This window comes from Furipterus horrens, unplaced genomic scaffold (assembly GCF_987537825.1).
Source record: "Furipterus horrens unplaced genomic scaffold, mFurHor1.1.pri manual_scaffold_2, whole genome shotgun sequence".
In the NCBI taxonomy this organism is placed as follows: domain Eukaryota; kingdom Metazoa; phylum Chordata; class Mammalia; order Chiroptera; family Furipteridae; genus Furipterus; species Furipterus horrens.
Window position 1 is genome coordinate 110,668,467 of NW_028327172.1, and position 15,349 is coordinate 110,683,815.

At 35.9% G+C, this 15,349-nt stretch overlaps 1 protein-coding gene across 1 annotated transcript in view; it reads left to right on the forward strand.

Annotated features, from left to right (window-relative positions):
* The window catches only part of LOC150019284 (glutamate receptor ionotropic, delta-2), a 388,160-nt gene that overhangs the window by 49,821 nt on the left and 322,990 nt on the right, over positions 1-15,349 (forward strand). Inside the window, exon 3 of the mRNA XM_090267947.1 lies at positions 4,079-4,391. Coding sequence (XP_090124073.1) covers positions 4,079-4,391 — 313 coding nt within the window. The remainder of the gene's footprint in view (positions 1-4,078; positions 4,392-15,349) is intronic.

Below are 15,349 nucleotides of genomic sequence, written 5' to 3' on the forward strand. Positions count from 1 at the left end.
GAAAATCAGTAAAAGAATTGTTCTTTGTAACATAATTCTGAACTCATCGGCAGCCGTCCGTCTCGAGAGACGATGGTGTAGCTTCTTAAGAGTCTATCTGCACCGCCAAGAATGGCTGTGCAGTCCAACTCGGGAGTGACATGGTATCTGTCTCCTCCCGTGTTGAATCGACATCTTGCGATGGCGCTGGAGTATCCTCTCCAGTGAAGCTGAAGCTACAGAGCCTGGGCAGGGTGATATGGAGGGTCTGCTGTTGCCCATGCAGCAGACCCCCCCCTCTCTTCGCAGCTGAAGGATCCAAGGGAAAGACGGAGTCAATACAGCTTGGCTTCAGGTGCGCCGCAGGAGTTGCCGGTGTTGACTACAACGTCAAACCGCCTTAGGGACTCCGGCTCCAGATTTTCTGTCGGGGTTTACTCCCTTAGCCTTTCCCCTGAAGAGGTATGCCGCAAGGCAGCAGAGGTTTTTTGGAATCAGAGTTTTCCTTCTCTGATGTGCCCTGACTGGAAGATCGAACCAGCGACACTTAGCTCACAGGCCGACCCTCAATCCACTGAGCCAAACCAGCCAGGGTAATTCTGAACTATTATAATCTATAATTTTATGATTAATTATTTGTACACATAAAAATGTAATAAGGTCCACCAAGGGCTTATTCATGTTCCTGGAAGTTGGACCCACGGTGGGGTTTTGCTCAGTAATTTTATTTCCCAATTTAAACTTGCTTAATAGGTAACTGTTATACATGAAATGGAAATAAGTTGTATATTGAATGGATTGCTGTATTAGGATTCTGATCTTTTTAAATTAGGGGTATTTTAAGTGAACTGTGAACTATGCATTCAAATATTGTGGATGAAAGAAATCATTTAAGCAACTGAAAACCACGTATGATCCGATGTGCCAGCTAACTTGATGGGGGAATCTTTTCATGACACAGACATTTACCAAATCATAATATTGTACATTTTCAATATCTCACCATTTCATTTGTTTGCTATACCTCAATAAAGTTGAAAACATAAAAATCCTTTAAAAAAAATGAAAGGCTTTTCTTTCTTTGTTTTTATTCTAATGAGCAAAAGTTAAATAATCTTTTCACAGGAAATATAAGATGGTGTTGAATACATAAAAGACAGGCATTTAAATATGTGAAAGGGAAGAGGTTTGTTGCTAAGTTTACTGATAGAGGGTTGGTCTCCAAGAGGAAGGAAGACAGCTCCTCTGTTGTAAATAGAGGTTAAACAGAATAGGCTGGGTGGGTATATAGATTGAGAGGTAAAATTAAGTGTGAATTTTAATCTGCCTTCTATGTTCTCTGCAAAATAGCAGTGGAGGTCATCTTCCAAAAGTTAGGGGGGGAGTAATAACGTTATAAGATTCAAGAGGGTACAGATTTGAGAAGTCATTGCTGAAACCTGGACAAGTGAGCTGACACACATACATGCATACATACATACATACATACATAAGAAAGATAGCAAGATACCTAGATGACTAAAGAGAGGAGGGGCATGTGTGAATGACTGTCTCTAATCATCTCTAGTTGTTTTGAAATATTCAAGAAGTTTTGGGGTGATCTTCCGGAATCAGTAGTTTTGGGGTTATTTTCTGCTTCAGTACAGCTTCTCTAATGCAAGTAAGGACTATCACATGCTCATATCAAATATAGTGGTCTTCTATATAATAGTTTCTGAAGGAAGGAGTGAGGCACTTAGAAAAGTGTATACAAATCTCAGAGAGGTGTGTAAATGGTGTGTCTATGTAAATGTATTTGTGTAGCTTGAAAATCCCATTAACAAGGTTGGACAAAAGTATGTTTACAGTTATTTGTATGGCAAATAATACAATAATTAATAAGTAATAGTACAAGAGTAAACTCTGTGTTTCATGTACTCAACATCTGTAAACCTCCTATTGCCCAGTCTATGATTCTGCTATGCCCTCCACAGGGAGATTGGGAATTTCTCCTTGAGAACAGAATAGGCAAGTGTTGAAAGTGAACTGGAATTTAGGAAGTTATCCATAGAAATATGACAAGTAATTATATTTAATAAACATTTTAGCATATACAATTAATTCCTTTTCCAAAAAACTACATTGTTCCCTAGATATCATTATTTATCCCACTATATAAATTAACTTTGTGATACTACAGGTCTCTATTTTGAAAAGCTGTATGTGACAATTCCAATTCATAATCATTTCCATGTAAAACACTTAATGATTTATCAACAATGTATTTATGAACATTCACAAGCACTCAATCAACATGCTGTCAGTAAATATCTCCTTAGGTGGAATTTTCTCACTTTAGTAAAATCATAAAATGCTGTGGTTAACCAATACATCAATTAGTAAATTACTGATCCATAGTCCTTCACATTCTGAAAAAGTAAATGTACCTTCTGGAAATCTAATTGACTCTGGGAGAGTTATTTATTCACCATTAAGATTAAAATAAAATGAGTCAGCTCACAGTAATCATACTAAACATAGTTACATTTATTTGCATAAATAGATAAACTGAAGGTCAGAAAAGATAGAACTGAAGAGCTAAGGATCCAGGTTAGATTTTCAATCTGAAAATACCCGATTCCTAATATCTAGTGATAAGAAATAAATACATGAATTTGAAAGCAGTAATAATTATTTTTCTGAAAGTTCATTTTCATGTAGTTATTAAGCTTAATATTTCTCAGTTAATTCTATACTCATAGTAGTGATATTAATATGGCTTTGTTGAAATGCAAATAGTACAATTTTTAGAAAGCAACATTTCAGAGATTCTTAAGATAAAAATTATATTTAAACCAGTTATCTTAACTACCTAGAATTTGGGTTACTTGGAAAAGGAATAATTTCTTACAATATGGTAAAGTGTTATGAGCACAAGCTTTGGAGTAAGAAAAACATAGATTTAATATGGCTCCTATACCTATTAACCGTGAGAATTTAATGTGTCTGTATATATGTACATATACATGCACACACACAAATATTAAATTTAGCTAGAATATTTTTGGTACCATTGCTTCAGAAACTATATTTATCTAAGTTGGTTTAGCATTATACTAGGCATGTTATTTTTCATTAATTTTTGTCCCCAAAAGCAATAAAATCAGTTTTTATATTGTTTCATAAAACAATTTAAAAAATGAAAAGGTTCAAATAATTTACTATTGTTTGCATTTATCTGAAAGGATCTTCCCATAGCTTTAATCACAGCCACATATCATTATTTCAAAGAATATGCCATATTTTATATATTTAAATGTTTCTCATATCATAGAATTTAAATTTGAAGTCATTTTTTAGTGTTTTCACTGCAATTCTGCTGTGTACTTTAAATAAATAAAATAGCATATGCTGTAGTTTTGTGTGCTATCACTCAATCTAAAGAGACATACACTGAGAAGAAGGGTTACAACTATAAGAAGAATTATCTGTCCTCTTAACTTTTAATTGTTTATTAAAATGTTCCTGAGGTTTATCCAATAAAATCATGGCAGACGCCTCTGGCATATGACATAAGAGTGCTATGTGAAATCTCTAACAAGCTCATATGTTTAGAGCTCAGTAATATAAACTTCGATGCAGAGAAATCTAAACAGAGGGTAAAATGCTATATTGAGTTGTTTAAATAAACTATTTAATATGTTAAGGACATATTGAATAGCTCAGGAACATTTTCTCAGAAAGAATTCCTTAGAATAAGTTTTGTCTTTGCCACTGTATTAGTGAAGACTCTGATAAAAGGACACCAGAAAAAAGACAATTTCCTCCAGGTGTTACATGTGTCTAAAATATTCTTCACTGATTTCACATGCTTATTTCACTGATAATATGAACAAGGTAATTTGTCTGAGTCTGATGAGGCAAGGTTTTCAGTAAGAAATACAAAATTGCACACATAACTCTCCTCTAGGAAGTTTCTGCAGTGTTTTTCAGTTTATATTAAAAAAGACTTAAGATGTTGCCCAAGGCATCTATTATTTTCCTCAAGACAAGCTAAAGTGTCACTAATCAACTTGTTTTTCAAACTGTTAATGTATTCTTTTCTCCTTCAATTTCTCAGAGAGCCGACATAGGGATTTCTGCTTTAACCATCACCCCAGATCGTGAGAATGTGGTGGACTTTACAACACGTTACATGGACTACTCAGTGGGAGTACTGCTTCGAAGGGCTGAAAAGACAGTGGATATGTTTGCCTGTCTTGCACCATTTGATCTCTCTCTCTGGGCTTGCATTGCTGGCACAGTCCTTCTTGTGGGTCTTCTGGTCTACCTTTTGAATTGGCTTAATCCTCCACGATTACAAATGGGATCAATGACTTCTACTACGCTCTACAACTCCATGTGGTTTGTGTATGGATCCTTTGTACAGCAAGGTAAGGAGAAAAAATACATTTTCACATGAAAAACTAATGTCATGTTTCAATTGCCATGATTTTGGTTAAGAATGTGGTGTATCTGACATCAGTAAGTATCCAAAAATATCTTCACAGCAATGCTTAGAACATTTCCTACTTTGTCCTAGTGGATCTCAGAAACAGCAGGTTTCCAACAACAACAGAAACAGTTCATTACCTTTTGATGTAAGTTCAATATCATCATAAAGCCAAAAATGAAGTAAGGCTCACAAGAAACTCAAAATCCTCCCCAAACTCTGAGACATGGCCTTAACTAAGATGAAACTACTTACAAACAGAGCACATGCTGTTTAATTATTTAAAATAGGCAAGAGGTATTGGGACATGTTATTTGTTTAGAGATATTATTTCATGTATTAAAAATACTCATTGACAATGAAAAATACTTTAAGAATCTAATAAATTGTATTTTATATTTTACTTTAATATATAATACTTAACAATGATTTAACTTAAATTTTATTATATTCTAAAGAATGGCTTTGTTGGGTATTGACTATTCAAGCTGCCCTAGTCTTTGCACGAGTAAATTCTTTGACTACTGCCATCGTGGAGAATGAAATAATAAAATACTCAGGCAACTAATAATTTTTTACAAACTCGTCACATGTATTGAAGAAGAAAATTATGTCACAGTGGAGACACATAATACATTTGTCTTAATATTTACTACTCTCAATAGTGTCTTACTTTTTATTCACATTTACTATTGGATCTTTTATTAAATTTCATTCTTTCCCATCTTACTGAACTAATCACAAGGTTTTTCTAGACTCAACTCCATTTTCTCATGTCTAATCTACTTTGTAAAGCTAAATACACATCTTCCTCTGCCTTTCCATATCAAGGGATCTATCTAAGGTTACATTTGTCACAGACTTTTTTGGTCAATTCATTAATTACTAAGCCAGTAGATATTTAATCCACATTATTTGTTTAAGATAGAACTTTGCTAGGCACTGGGTATATAATTATGAACAAAGAGTTTTTGCCATCATTGAGCTACAAGTTTAATGGGACACAAACATATAAACAAACAATTATAATTATGGGTAGAAAGTGCTGTGACAGATCTCAGTGCAGACCGTTATGAGAAGACAGGGATAAAAAGTTTCAATATATCTTAATGTGGTAAAGAAGGCTTTTGAATTAGACTACATAAACTAATATAAAATTAATTAACTAAGGAGCTTGCTGAAGAAGGGGATGGGGAAAAGAAGGTATAAATGGATAGGAAAGAACTTAATATGAAGAAGCGAGAGAGAAATTGGGATTGATTATGCAAGCTAGAGTTGGTAAAGATGAGGCTGAAGGTGTATTTGATATTATCAAGAGTTTGAACTTGATTCTTAGGGAAATGATCTACTATTGACAGGTATTAAATTAATAAAAGCATGTTCAAATTTGTACTATAGAAATATTTTTATAATGTGGAGAATAGATTGAAAAGGGCAATGTAGAAAGTGAGTCAAATTTTAAGAGTGTCATAATAACTAAAGAGTTTATGTGGCTTCCACAATGAATTGGAGTCAATAGTACTTAATTGATTATATAGGGTATGGTGATTGATACTAAAGGAGGAAAATGAGGCAGTTTTATCCTAAGATTCTGGATTGGGAAATTAGCTGTATTAGATGTTAATATCCTTTACTGATAAAATTTTAAAAAGAAAGAGCAAGTGTGATGAGGAAGGTGATACATTTATTTCAGTGCATGTCGAGTTTGAGGTATCTGTGAAACATCCAAGGAGATATTTCTAATGCTTGTTATTGGTTCGCTATCTTTGTCAGAAGCACATGAGAGACATCTGGGCTAAGTATATATTTAGAAGATAGCACCAGGAGACTATTGAAGCCATAGAAGTAAGATCGCATGCAGTTTTTGTTGTAAACTGCATACTCCTAATTGACGACCATGGGCCCAGAGAGGGCTGAAGGCAGAGCCCTAAGGAAAGGAATGGGTAGAGGTACTTTCAGTATAACTGATAAGGAGTGATGAGCAGTATTCAAGTACCATGTATATATAGCATGCACCAGAATACACACCAAATAAAACCAGTCTTTCAAGATGGAGAATTTAATCACTGTGTTAAACATTTCAAATAATCAAGTAAAATTAAGTCTTGAGAGGTGTTCATTGGATTTAGCAATAAGCTTGTTATTGGTAGTGTTCCAGTGACTTTAACTGCATAATAAATTCCCCAAAACCTACCAATTCTGTTGGTCAGAAGTTTAGAACAAGACTTAGTGAGAATGGCTTGTCTTTACTCAGTGATGTCTGAGGTCTCAGCTGGAAAACTCAAAAGTCTGGAGGCTGAACTCCTGTCTGGTAGTGGTTGCTGGCTGAGGGCTAGTAGCCTCAGTTTTCTCCCATAGTCTCTCTTCATGGGACAGTTTTGTCTTTCTCAGCAGGATAGTTGATTTCTTCATAGAAATTATTCCAAAAGGAGAGAAAAAATAAAACAATATTTTTGTGGTCCATGTTGGGGGTCACAAACCTGTATGATGGTATGAGTTCCTCTTTCAGGGAACATCCTGATTGTGTCCACCTCATAGCTTTGTTGTGAGAATTAAAATAAAGATCATGAAGTTGTTAGGTAAAACAGCTTATATAAGGGGAGACTAAAAAAAAGACCTCAAAATTTATTTATTAAAAAATATGTATTTATTCTTACATGTTTAAATTTCAGTCACCTTTTGAGACTTTCTTCCACTGCTCAAAACAGTTTTTCAGCTCATTCATTTTGATATCTTTTAGTGTTTCTGCCATTTTTTGTTTTACCTCTTCCACATCAGCAAAACATTTCTCTTTGAGGACTTTTTTCATCCAGGGGAAAAAAAAATTCACTTGGAATGAGATCAGGTGGATAGGCAGGGTGGTGCATGGGGGTCATGCTGTTATTGGTCAAAAATTGCTGAACACTCAGCACAGTGTGGGGCAGGTGCACTTGTAAGTCACCCATCATGAAATGGGCAAATGCATTGAAAGAATCTTCAAAAAATATTCACTGAGGCCAAACGTAGCCTCTCACAACAACGCCAACTGGTACACTGATGCAGTTGGGTTCCTAGAACGCTCACCCAGCAGGAGAAACCTGTACTACAAGGGGCTCACCCTCTAGAAGATAATTCTGTTTGGGGGGGGAGTCCCCCTTTGTATGCATGTCACATAAGTATTTACTAAATAAATTTAAAGAAAAACAAATTAGACACAGCCATGGATAATTAAGCATATGAGAAAAGGTTAATAAAGCAAATGGTTTTAGATTATTGGTGAGATAATGGTAGTGGGTTGGCCAAAAAGTCTAAATTTTTTTTCTGTAAAATAAAAGGTACATTTTTAATTTTCACCAATAACTTTATTGATTTGGATATTCTGAATGTTGGCTATCTCCCATGTAGTGTAATGTTGATTGTTCTCAATTGATGTCTCAATTTGATCACCACCAACTTCAACTGATCTATCTGACCATGGAACATTGTCCAGCGAGAAATCTCCAGCACAAAACTTTGCAAACCACTTTTGACACATTTCATCAGTCACGGCATCTTCTCCATACACTGCTGCTCAAATCTTTTTTTTTTTTTTTTTTTTTTTTTGCATTTCAGTTGTATTTTTACTTTTCTGGAAATAATAAAGCATAATATTCTGAAAATGTTAAATATTTCCTTCCATCTTCAATATTAAAATGACTACACAAAAATTAACCAATTTTGATAAGTTTTTTTTATATGCATGCTGATATGACAGCTGTCACAATACAATCTAACAATTTATTTCAAATGAAATTAAAGACAACTAAGTGCTACTAGAGCCATCTTATGGAAAAAAACAAATGAACTTTTTGGCCAACCCAGTAGATTCTGGGGTACATGGAGCAATAAAAAAAATAGAAGGACCAATAATGAGGATGTAGTAGAGAATAAGACTGGAAAGTAATAGACAGTGAGAGAGAACGGAGTTCTTTTTATAAAAGTATATTTTAATGATTATGCTATTAGAGTTGTCCCAATTTTTCCCCTTTGCCCCCCTCTTCCCAGTACCTCCCTTCCCTTCAACACTACCCACTCCCATCCTTAGCTCATGTCCATGGGTCATGCATATAAGTTCTTTGGCTTCTCCACTTACTTCACTATTCTTAATGTCCCTCTGTCTATTTTGTACCTGCCAGTTACACTTTTTGATTCCTGCATCCTTTCCCCCATTCACTCCCTTTCTCCTCCCCACTGATAACCTTCCACATGATCTCCATATCTATGCTTCTGCTCCTGTTCTAGCTGTTTGTTTAGTTTGTTTTTGTTTTTGAATTCATTTGTTGATAATTATGAGTTTGCTGACATTTTACTGTTCATAGTTTTGATCTTCTTCTTTTTCTTAGATGTGTCCCTTTAACATTTCATATAATAAAGGCTTGGTGATGATGAACTCCTTTAGCTTTACCTTGTCTGGGAAGCACTTCATCTGCCCTTTCATTCTAAATGATAGCTTTGCTGGATAGAGTAATCTAGGTTGTAGGTCCTTGCTTTTCATCACTTTTGAGTACTTCTTGCCAGTCCCATCTTGCCTGCAAAGTTTCTTTTGAGAAATTAGCTGACAGTCTTATGAGAACTTCTTTGAAGGTAATTTCTTTTCTCTTGCTGCTTTTAAGGTTCTTTGTCTTTAACCTTTGGCATTTTAATTTTGATGTGTCTAGGTGTGGGCCTCTTTGGGTCCAACTTGTCTTGGATTCTGTGCTTTCAGGACTTGTATGTCTATTTCCTTTGCAAAATTAGGGAAATTTTTTCTTCATTATTTTTTCAACTAAGTTTTCAAATTCTTGCTCTTCCTCTTCTCCTTTGGGCACCCCTATGATTTGGATGTTGTTGCATTTAAAGTTGTTCCTGAGGTTCCTAAGCCTCTCCTCATTTATTTCAATTCTTGTTTCTTCATTCTGTGCTAGTCGAGTCTTTATTTCTTTCTTATGTCCAAATCCTTGATTTGAACCTTGGCGTCTTTCCCTTTCCCATTAGTTTCATGTGGATTTTCCTTCATTTCACTTAGTATAGCCTTTACTTCTTCCCTTATGTGTTTGCCATGCTCAGTCATTTCTGTGAGCATCTTTATCACCAGTGTTTTGAGCTCTGTGTCTGGTAGGTTGGCTATCTCCTCATCTGTTAGGTTGGCTGTATCCTCATCACTTAGTTCTCTTTCCAGAGCCTTGATCTGCTCCCTCATTTGGGCCATATTTCTCTTGTCTCCTCAACTTGACCACCTCTGGTGTTTGCCTCTGTGTCTTAGGTAGAGCTGTCACACCTGTTACATTGTAAGGGATGGAGCCTGAGGTATTTGTCAGTGCTGGGTGACTGGTTTCACAGCTTTGTGGCATTGTATTTGGGGGAGTGGTTGGAGAGGGAACAGTGCCATTTGCTCAGCCCTGGCCCCTTTTCCACTCATTTTACCCACTTCCCATATGCAACTGTTGCCCCTTTAGCTGTTTCCCTGGTTATGGTTCCCAAAGTGGCTGGGTTTGTGGATGTTCTAAGACCATGGGAGCCCACTAAAAGGACTTTCCTGAGAGACAGGCTGTTTCTTCCACCACCCCAACTCCCACTGATTTTCACATTCAGTAGCAATGAGGCTTTATTTTCCTGGTGCTGGAACCATGAGCTGCATGGTCTGGCCTGGAACTGGGATCACTCCCCAGGTGTCCCTCCAGTCTTTTATAATGTATAACTGCTGGTTCCGCCAGCCAGCCATGGCCACTGTTTCTCCACCACCACCACCACACCATGTCCTCTCTACCCCAGCTCCCCATCTTCACCCCTCCTACCTGTCTGGATGATTGTTACTTCTTTATATCTTTGTTTGTTGGACTTACATGCAGTTCAATTTTCTCATAGTTCTGGTTGTTTTTGTTTTAAGGTAGATGTAATCCTTCTTATGGTTGTGCAAGAAAGGTGTCTACTTACACCTGCATCATGGCCAGAAGTACTTGAGAACAGAGTTCTTGATGGGGCTAAAGAACAACAGTAGAAATATCAGTGTGAGAGAGTTTGAAGTTTATATTTATAACATTGGACAACTGAGACTAAAATTTTTAAAATAAGACTAGTTATAGGTTTGTCTTTGTGGATTCCTGAAGTTAAGAGTTGGTGAAGAACTTCAAAGCTGATCAAAAAATTGAAAGCCCTGAGGATTAGATGAACCATCTGAAATGATGTCAGCTTGGACGGGAGATATAGAAAATGAGCCATGTGCCAAAGTTGTCAATAAATGAGGGAAGAAAACTAGGATGTTGATAGATATATGCACTGACTAGAAGTAAGGTGGTATTGCTAGATGTGGTTAACCTCTGTTTCTATCTTACCTTTTCCTCTTCCATTTAATTTTTCTGTACATGGTTTTAATAATCACCAATATGCAGATAACTCCTAAATCTACATCACATCCTTGAATTTTAGTTGTGCATATCCAACTGCTCACTAGACCGCTCTCTGGATATACCAGAGGCACCATAAATTTTAACACACCAAAAATTGAATTGTTTTACACTTTTCACCTTTGTAGCCTCTCATATTTTCTATTCCAGCTGATGTATTACCAATCACTCAAACATACAGATTCAAAATTTTGGAAACTTTTTTATTTCTTTTTTTTTTCTTTCTATAGCTTACATTCAACCATAATCAAGTTCTGTAAATTTTATCTCCTAAATATTTCCAGAAGAAATCTCTTCTCACCTAAAGAGAAAGGGCTGGGTCACTATCTAGATAAGGCCAGCTTCATTTCTCACTGGAATTATAGGAACCTCCTAACAGGTCTTTTACAGTTTGTCCCCTGAAAACATAGGCTGCACATACTTGCATTATAAACAAGTTACCGCTCTCATGGAGAGAGCTTACTATATAATTCCCATTCTCCATCTATTTTCTTGGCTCCCTCTGCTTGAAATTTAGGAGTCTGAGATATTCAGAGCATGAACAATATTCTACCATGTAGCTGTTGTCCAGTGCTCAATTCTAATCCCTTACCATTGATGTTTCACATTTCATTGTTTAGGTACTCCAAATTGTTTTGTTCTTGAACACAAGACAAGACTGCATAATGCCTCTCTGCCTTTTTTCTCTTCTTTCCAATTCCTGATATGCCTTTATTACCTGCTTGATCTCTAGTCCCACACTCTGCTTTCATATGCAAATTCTTATGCATCCTCTAATTGCTCTGATCTCACCTTTTTCAGGAAGTCTTTGCTAGAATCAGGGACCATATCTTATGCTCCTGAAGATATCTTTATTAGAGGACTTATCAACTATAGTATGATTGCCTTTCTTTTTTCGTTTGTCCTCATCTGGGTTTTTTTATTTGTCCACATCTGGGTTCTTTGAACCGAGGACAGTGTTCTATTTATCTTTTTTGTTTGTTTGTTTTTTGGGTTTTCAATTACAGTTGACCCATTTTTTCCCTCTTTATTTTTTCCCCTCTATTTATCTTTATAGTCACTTTGCCTATGGTTCAGTGTCCTGTACATATTGTTTAATAAATGCATACTAATCAACTAAATGAATAAATAAATGCTGAATAGTTAACTAAATCAAGCATAGAGTTAGAAACAGTATTGTGTTGATTAGATTACAGTCTGTTCCTAGGTGACCCGAAACTCTCTAAACCAAACAGGAAGTTATTTAGGATGTCTCTACTGTTATATTTTACTAAGTAACTAAGATGTGAAACATATAAATAAGGTTTTTCTTTGATAAACTTTAGTTTTGAGGATGTTGACATGCTTATAGATTGGCTTTCTGAATTTTGCTTTTAGGTGGCCACATTTTAGTAAGTTTTGGAACACGACCAAGACAAAAAAAGTAAAATTACTCATATGGTTAACGTGGTTTTCTAGTTCTGTAAAGATACAACAGATATTAGAATTTATAAACATGTTAAGCACTTTTCTATGCCAACTGTTCCTGCAGATTTATTGTATATTTGTACAAATTCATAATGATGGATATTGCTGAATTACATATGATTACTTCATCTTTGAAATGCTGCTATTGTTTTACTTGCTAACAATAAAAAGGTGAATTCATTAAAAGATACAAAGGCTCATACACCCTATGAAAAAGAGAATAAATCAATGATAGTGTCCAGTAAAAATATAACCTTTTAATAAGAAATACAGCTGTTATTTCAAAATCGCTGTCTTTATTGAGCCACTAGACCAGATTGAATAGGGATAAAGAAGCATTTCATGTGTTATTAGATAGTTATCCAAAAAAAGAATTCAGGGACAGCTCAAAGCAGAAAAATGTTACATGTATGTGAGTTGTTTACTGATCCTGATTTTTTAAAGAGTATCTGTAACTTCAAAGCATTCTGGAAAACAGCTCAGGGAATCCAACTGTGCAAAAGCAGTATGGTCCATTATAGAGATAAATTTGGTACATCTGTTTGGCTGGAACATTAGAGCTTGTGAATTAGGTTGTTAAGTGCATGAATGAGAGACCAATTTTATGCAAGTTTTATTGTCATTTTATATCTTCCCTTATCTCCTCATCTCCATACATCTCTCTATAATAAACATACTTTTAAAGAGTCTGGGGTTTGATTTTTGAAGACCCCTTATAAATAGCTAATGGGCAGTGACTCAATAACACCCAGGCCATGGAGGGCCTCTATGACATGTGGTTGTATATAATTTATTTTCTGTTTACTTGAAAAATAATTTTCAAGGAAATTTCAGAGTTCACCTCAGATGGTTTTGTCTGATTCTATAAAGTATAAATAATTATAGTCATGTAAAATATTTAGAGCTATCACATATGTTTAATTTCTTGGTATACTAGGTATTTTTAGTATGGTCATAAGTAAGAAAATCTTGCAGTAATATTCAGCACTATGATAGTGGTCCATAGCCAAATGGAAACCAAATAAACCACTTCTGATAAGAGGAGCAGAAAGAATTTTTAGAAGGAGTGAAAAAGGAAAGTTACTTTGGTAGCTTTCTTAAATATCAAATAGGTCCACAGATGCTAGTAATGAATGGAGCAAAGCACCTTTAGGAATGGTAGAAGATAACTTGATGGTTGTTGCACAAGAGTTAACACAAGAGGTAACCCACTGGCTTGAAGATGCCAGGATAATTTTTGAAAGACAATAAAGAGCTCTTCTCACTGCCAGATGGATTACACTGTTACATAGAATCAGACTCTGTCACTTCAGTATAAAGAAGAATTAGACATTCTGTATCACATTAAGCATCAGAAGAGATTAATGATGAGAGAGCATCTCTTTAAAACTTTGCAAAGGAGATGAACTCAAAAAGAAATCCATTTCAATAGTGTAGATATAAAATTCATGAAACTTACCAATGTCCTAGTCACAAAAACCCCAAGGATTCAAGCCTTGAAATGAAGTCACTAAAATCATTCCTGTGTAATGTTATCTGATATTTCACATCCATTTGAGTATAACAGAAATGATATTTGCTAGCTTTGTTGTTTACTAACCCTAAGGAAATCGGGGAAAATGAGAGTAATTCCCAGTGACAGGTCAACTAGACTACAGAGGCAAGTTTCTTTCTACATTCTGTTCATACAGATATGATCTCAAAAAGGCTCTCAGTAATTTTTATTTAGGTTTGAACAACATCTCTGTTGTTGCTAATTGTGATTGGCAGTCTTTAACGAAGAGAGCGCCAAGCACTCTTGAGTGCTGTCACATCCACTTGAGAATCTCCCCTGATGATTTAAAACACGACAAGGTGCTCATTTTCTTTCTGTTTATCACCAGGATTCTCTATGACTAAAGAAAAAGAAAGTTGAAGTTCTATGCTTCAGAGACTGCTCTAACCCTTTTATCTTGAGTGTGGGGTGCAAGTCATTTGTTTCATGTGACTAGAAATCATTGCCATGTTGCTAAGGTGTGAATTCATTAGCTCATGTTCCCAATGAAATGTAACAAGCTCCTATGCAATTATTCCATGAACTATATGCACTTATTTCTTTTTTTTTTCAGATTTAATGTGTTTTATTGATTAAAATATTACATTTGTGCCAATTTCCCTTCCCTCTGCTCCCCTCCACCCGGTGGCCCCCCTCCCTCCAGTTGTCCCCCCCTTTTAGATTATGTCCATTAGTTGTGCATACAGTTCCTCCCAACCTCTCTCCGTCTATTCCATTCCCTCCTACCTTGATCCCCAATTCCTATATCATCTCCCTCCCTTTCCCCATTCCCCCTCCCTGTTGACCTCCCCCCAATATGCTTCCCGTACCCACGGTTCCTTTTCCACTCTCGTTGCCTATTTAGTTTGCCTTTGTTTCATCTCCTTAGCTTCTGTTTTTTAAACCAGTCCCTTTAACATCTCATATAACAGTGGTTTGGATCTAATGAACTCTTTCAGTTTTATTTTGTCCTGGAAACACTTTCTCTGTCCTTCTATTCTGAATGACAATTTCGCTGGATAGAGTATTCGTGGTTGTAGGTTTTGGATTTTCATTACTTTGAATATTTCTTGCCAGTCCCTTCTTGCCTGTAGGGTTTCCCTTGAGAAGTCTGCTGATAGTCTAATTGGGACCCCTTTGTACATAATTCTTTTCTTCTCTCTTGCTGCTTTTAAGATTCTCTCTTTATCTTTAATTTTTGACATTTTGATTATAATGTGTCTTGGAGTGGTTCTCCCTGGGTCCAGTCTCTTGGGAACTCTCCTTGCTTCCTGGACCTGCAAGTCTATTCCCTTCCCCAAGTCTGGGAAGTTCTCCTTTATTATATTTTCACTCAATTTTTCAAGTTCTAGTTCATCTTCCTCATTCTCTGGCAAACCAATGATTCTTATGTTGGGCCTTTTATAGCTGTCCCAGAGGTTTCTGATCCTCTCATTGTTGCTTCCCATTTCCTCTCGCTGCATTGGTTGACTGCTTGTTCCTTCTCCATATTCCAGT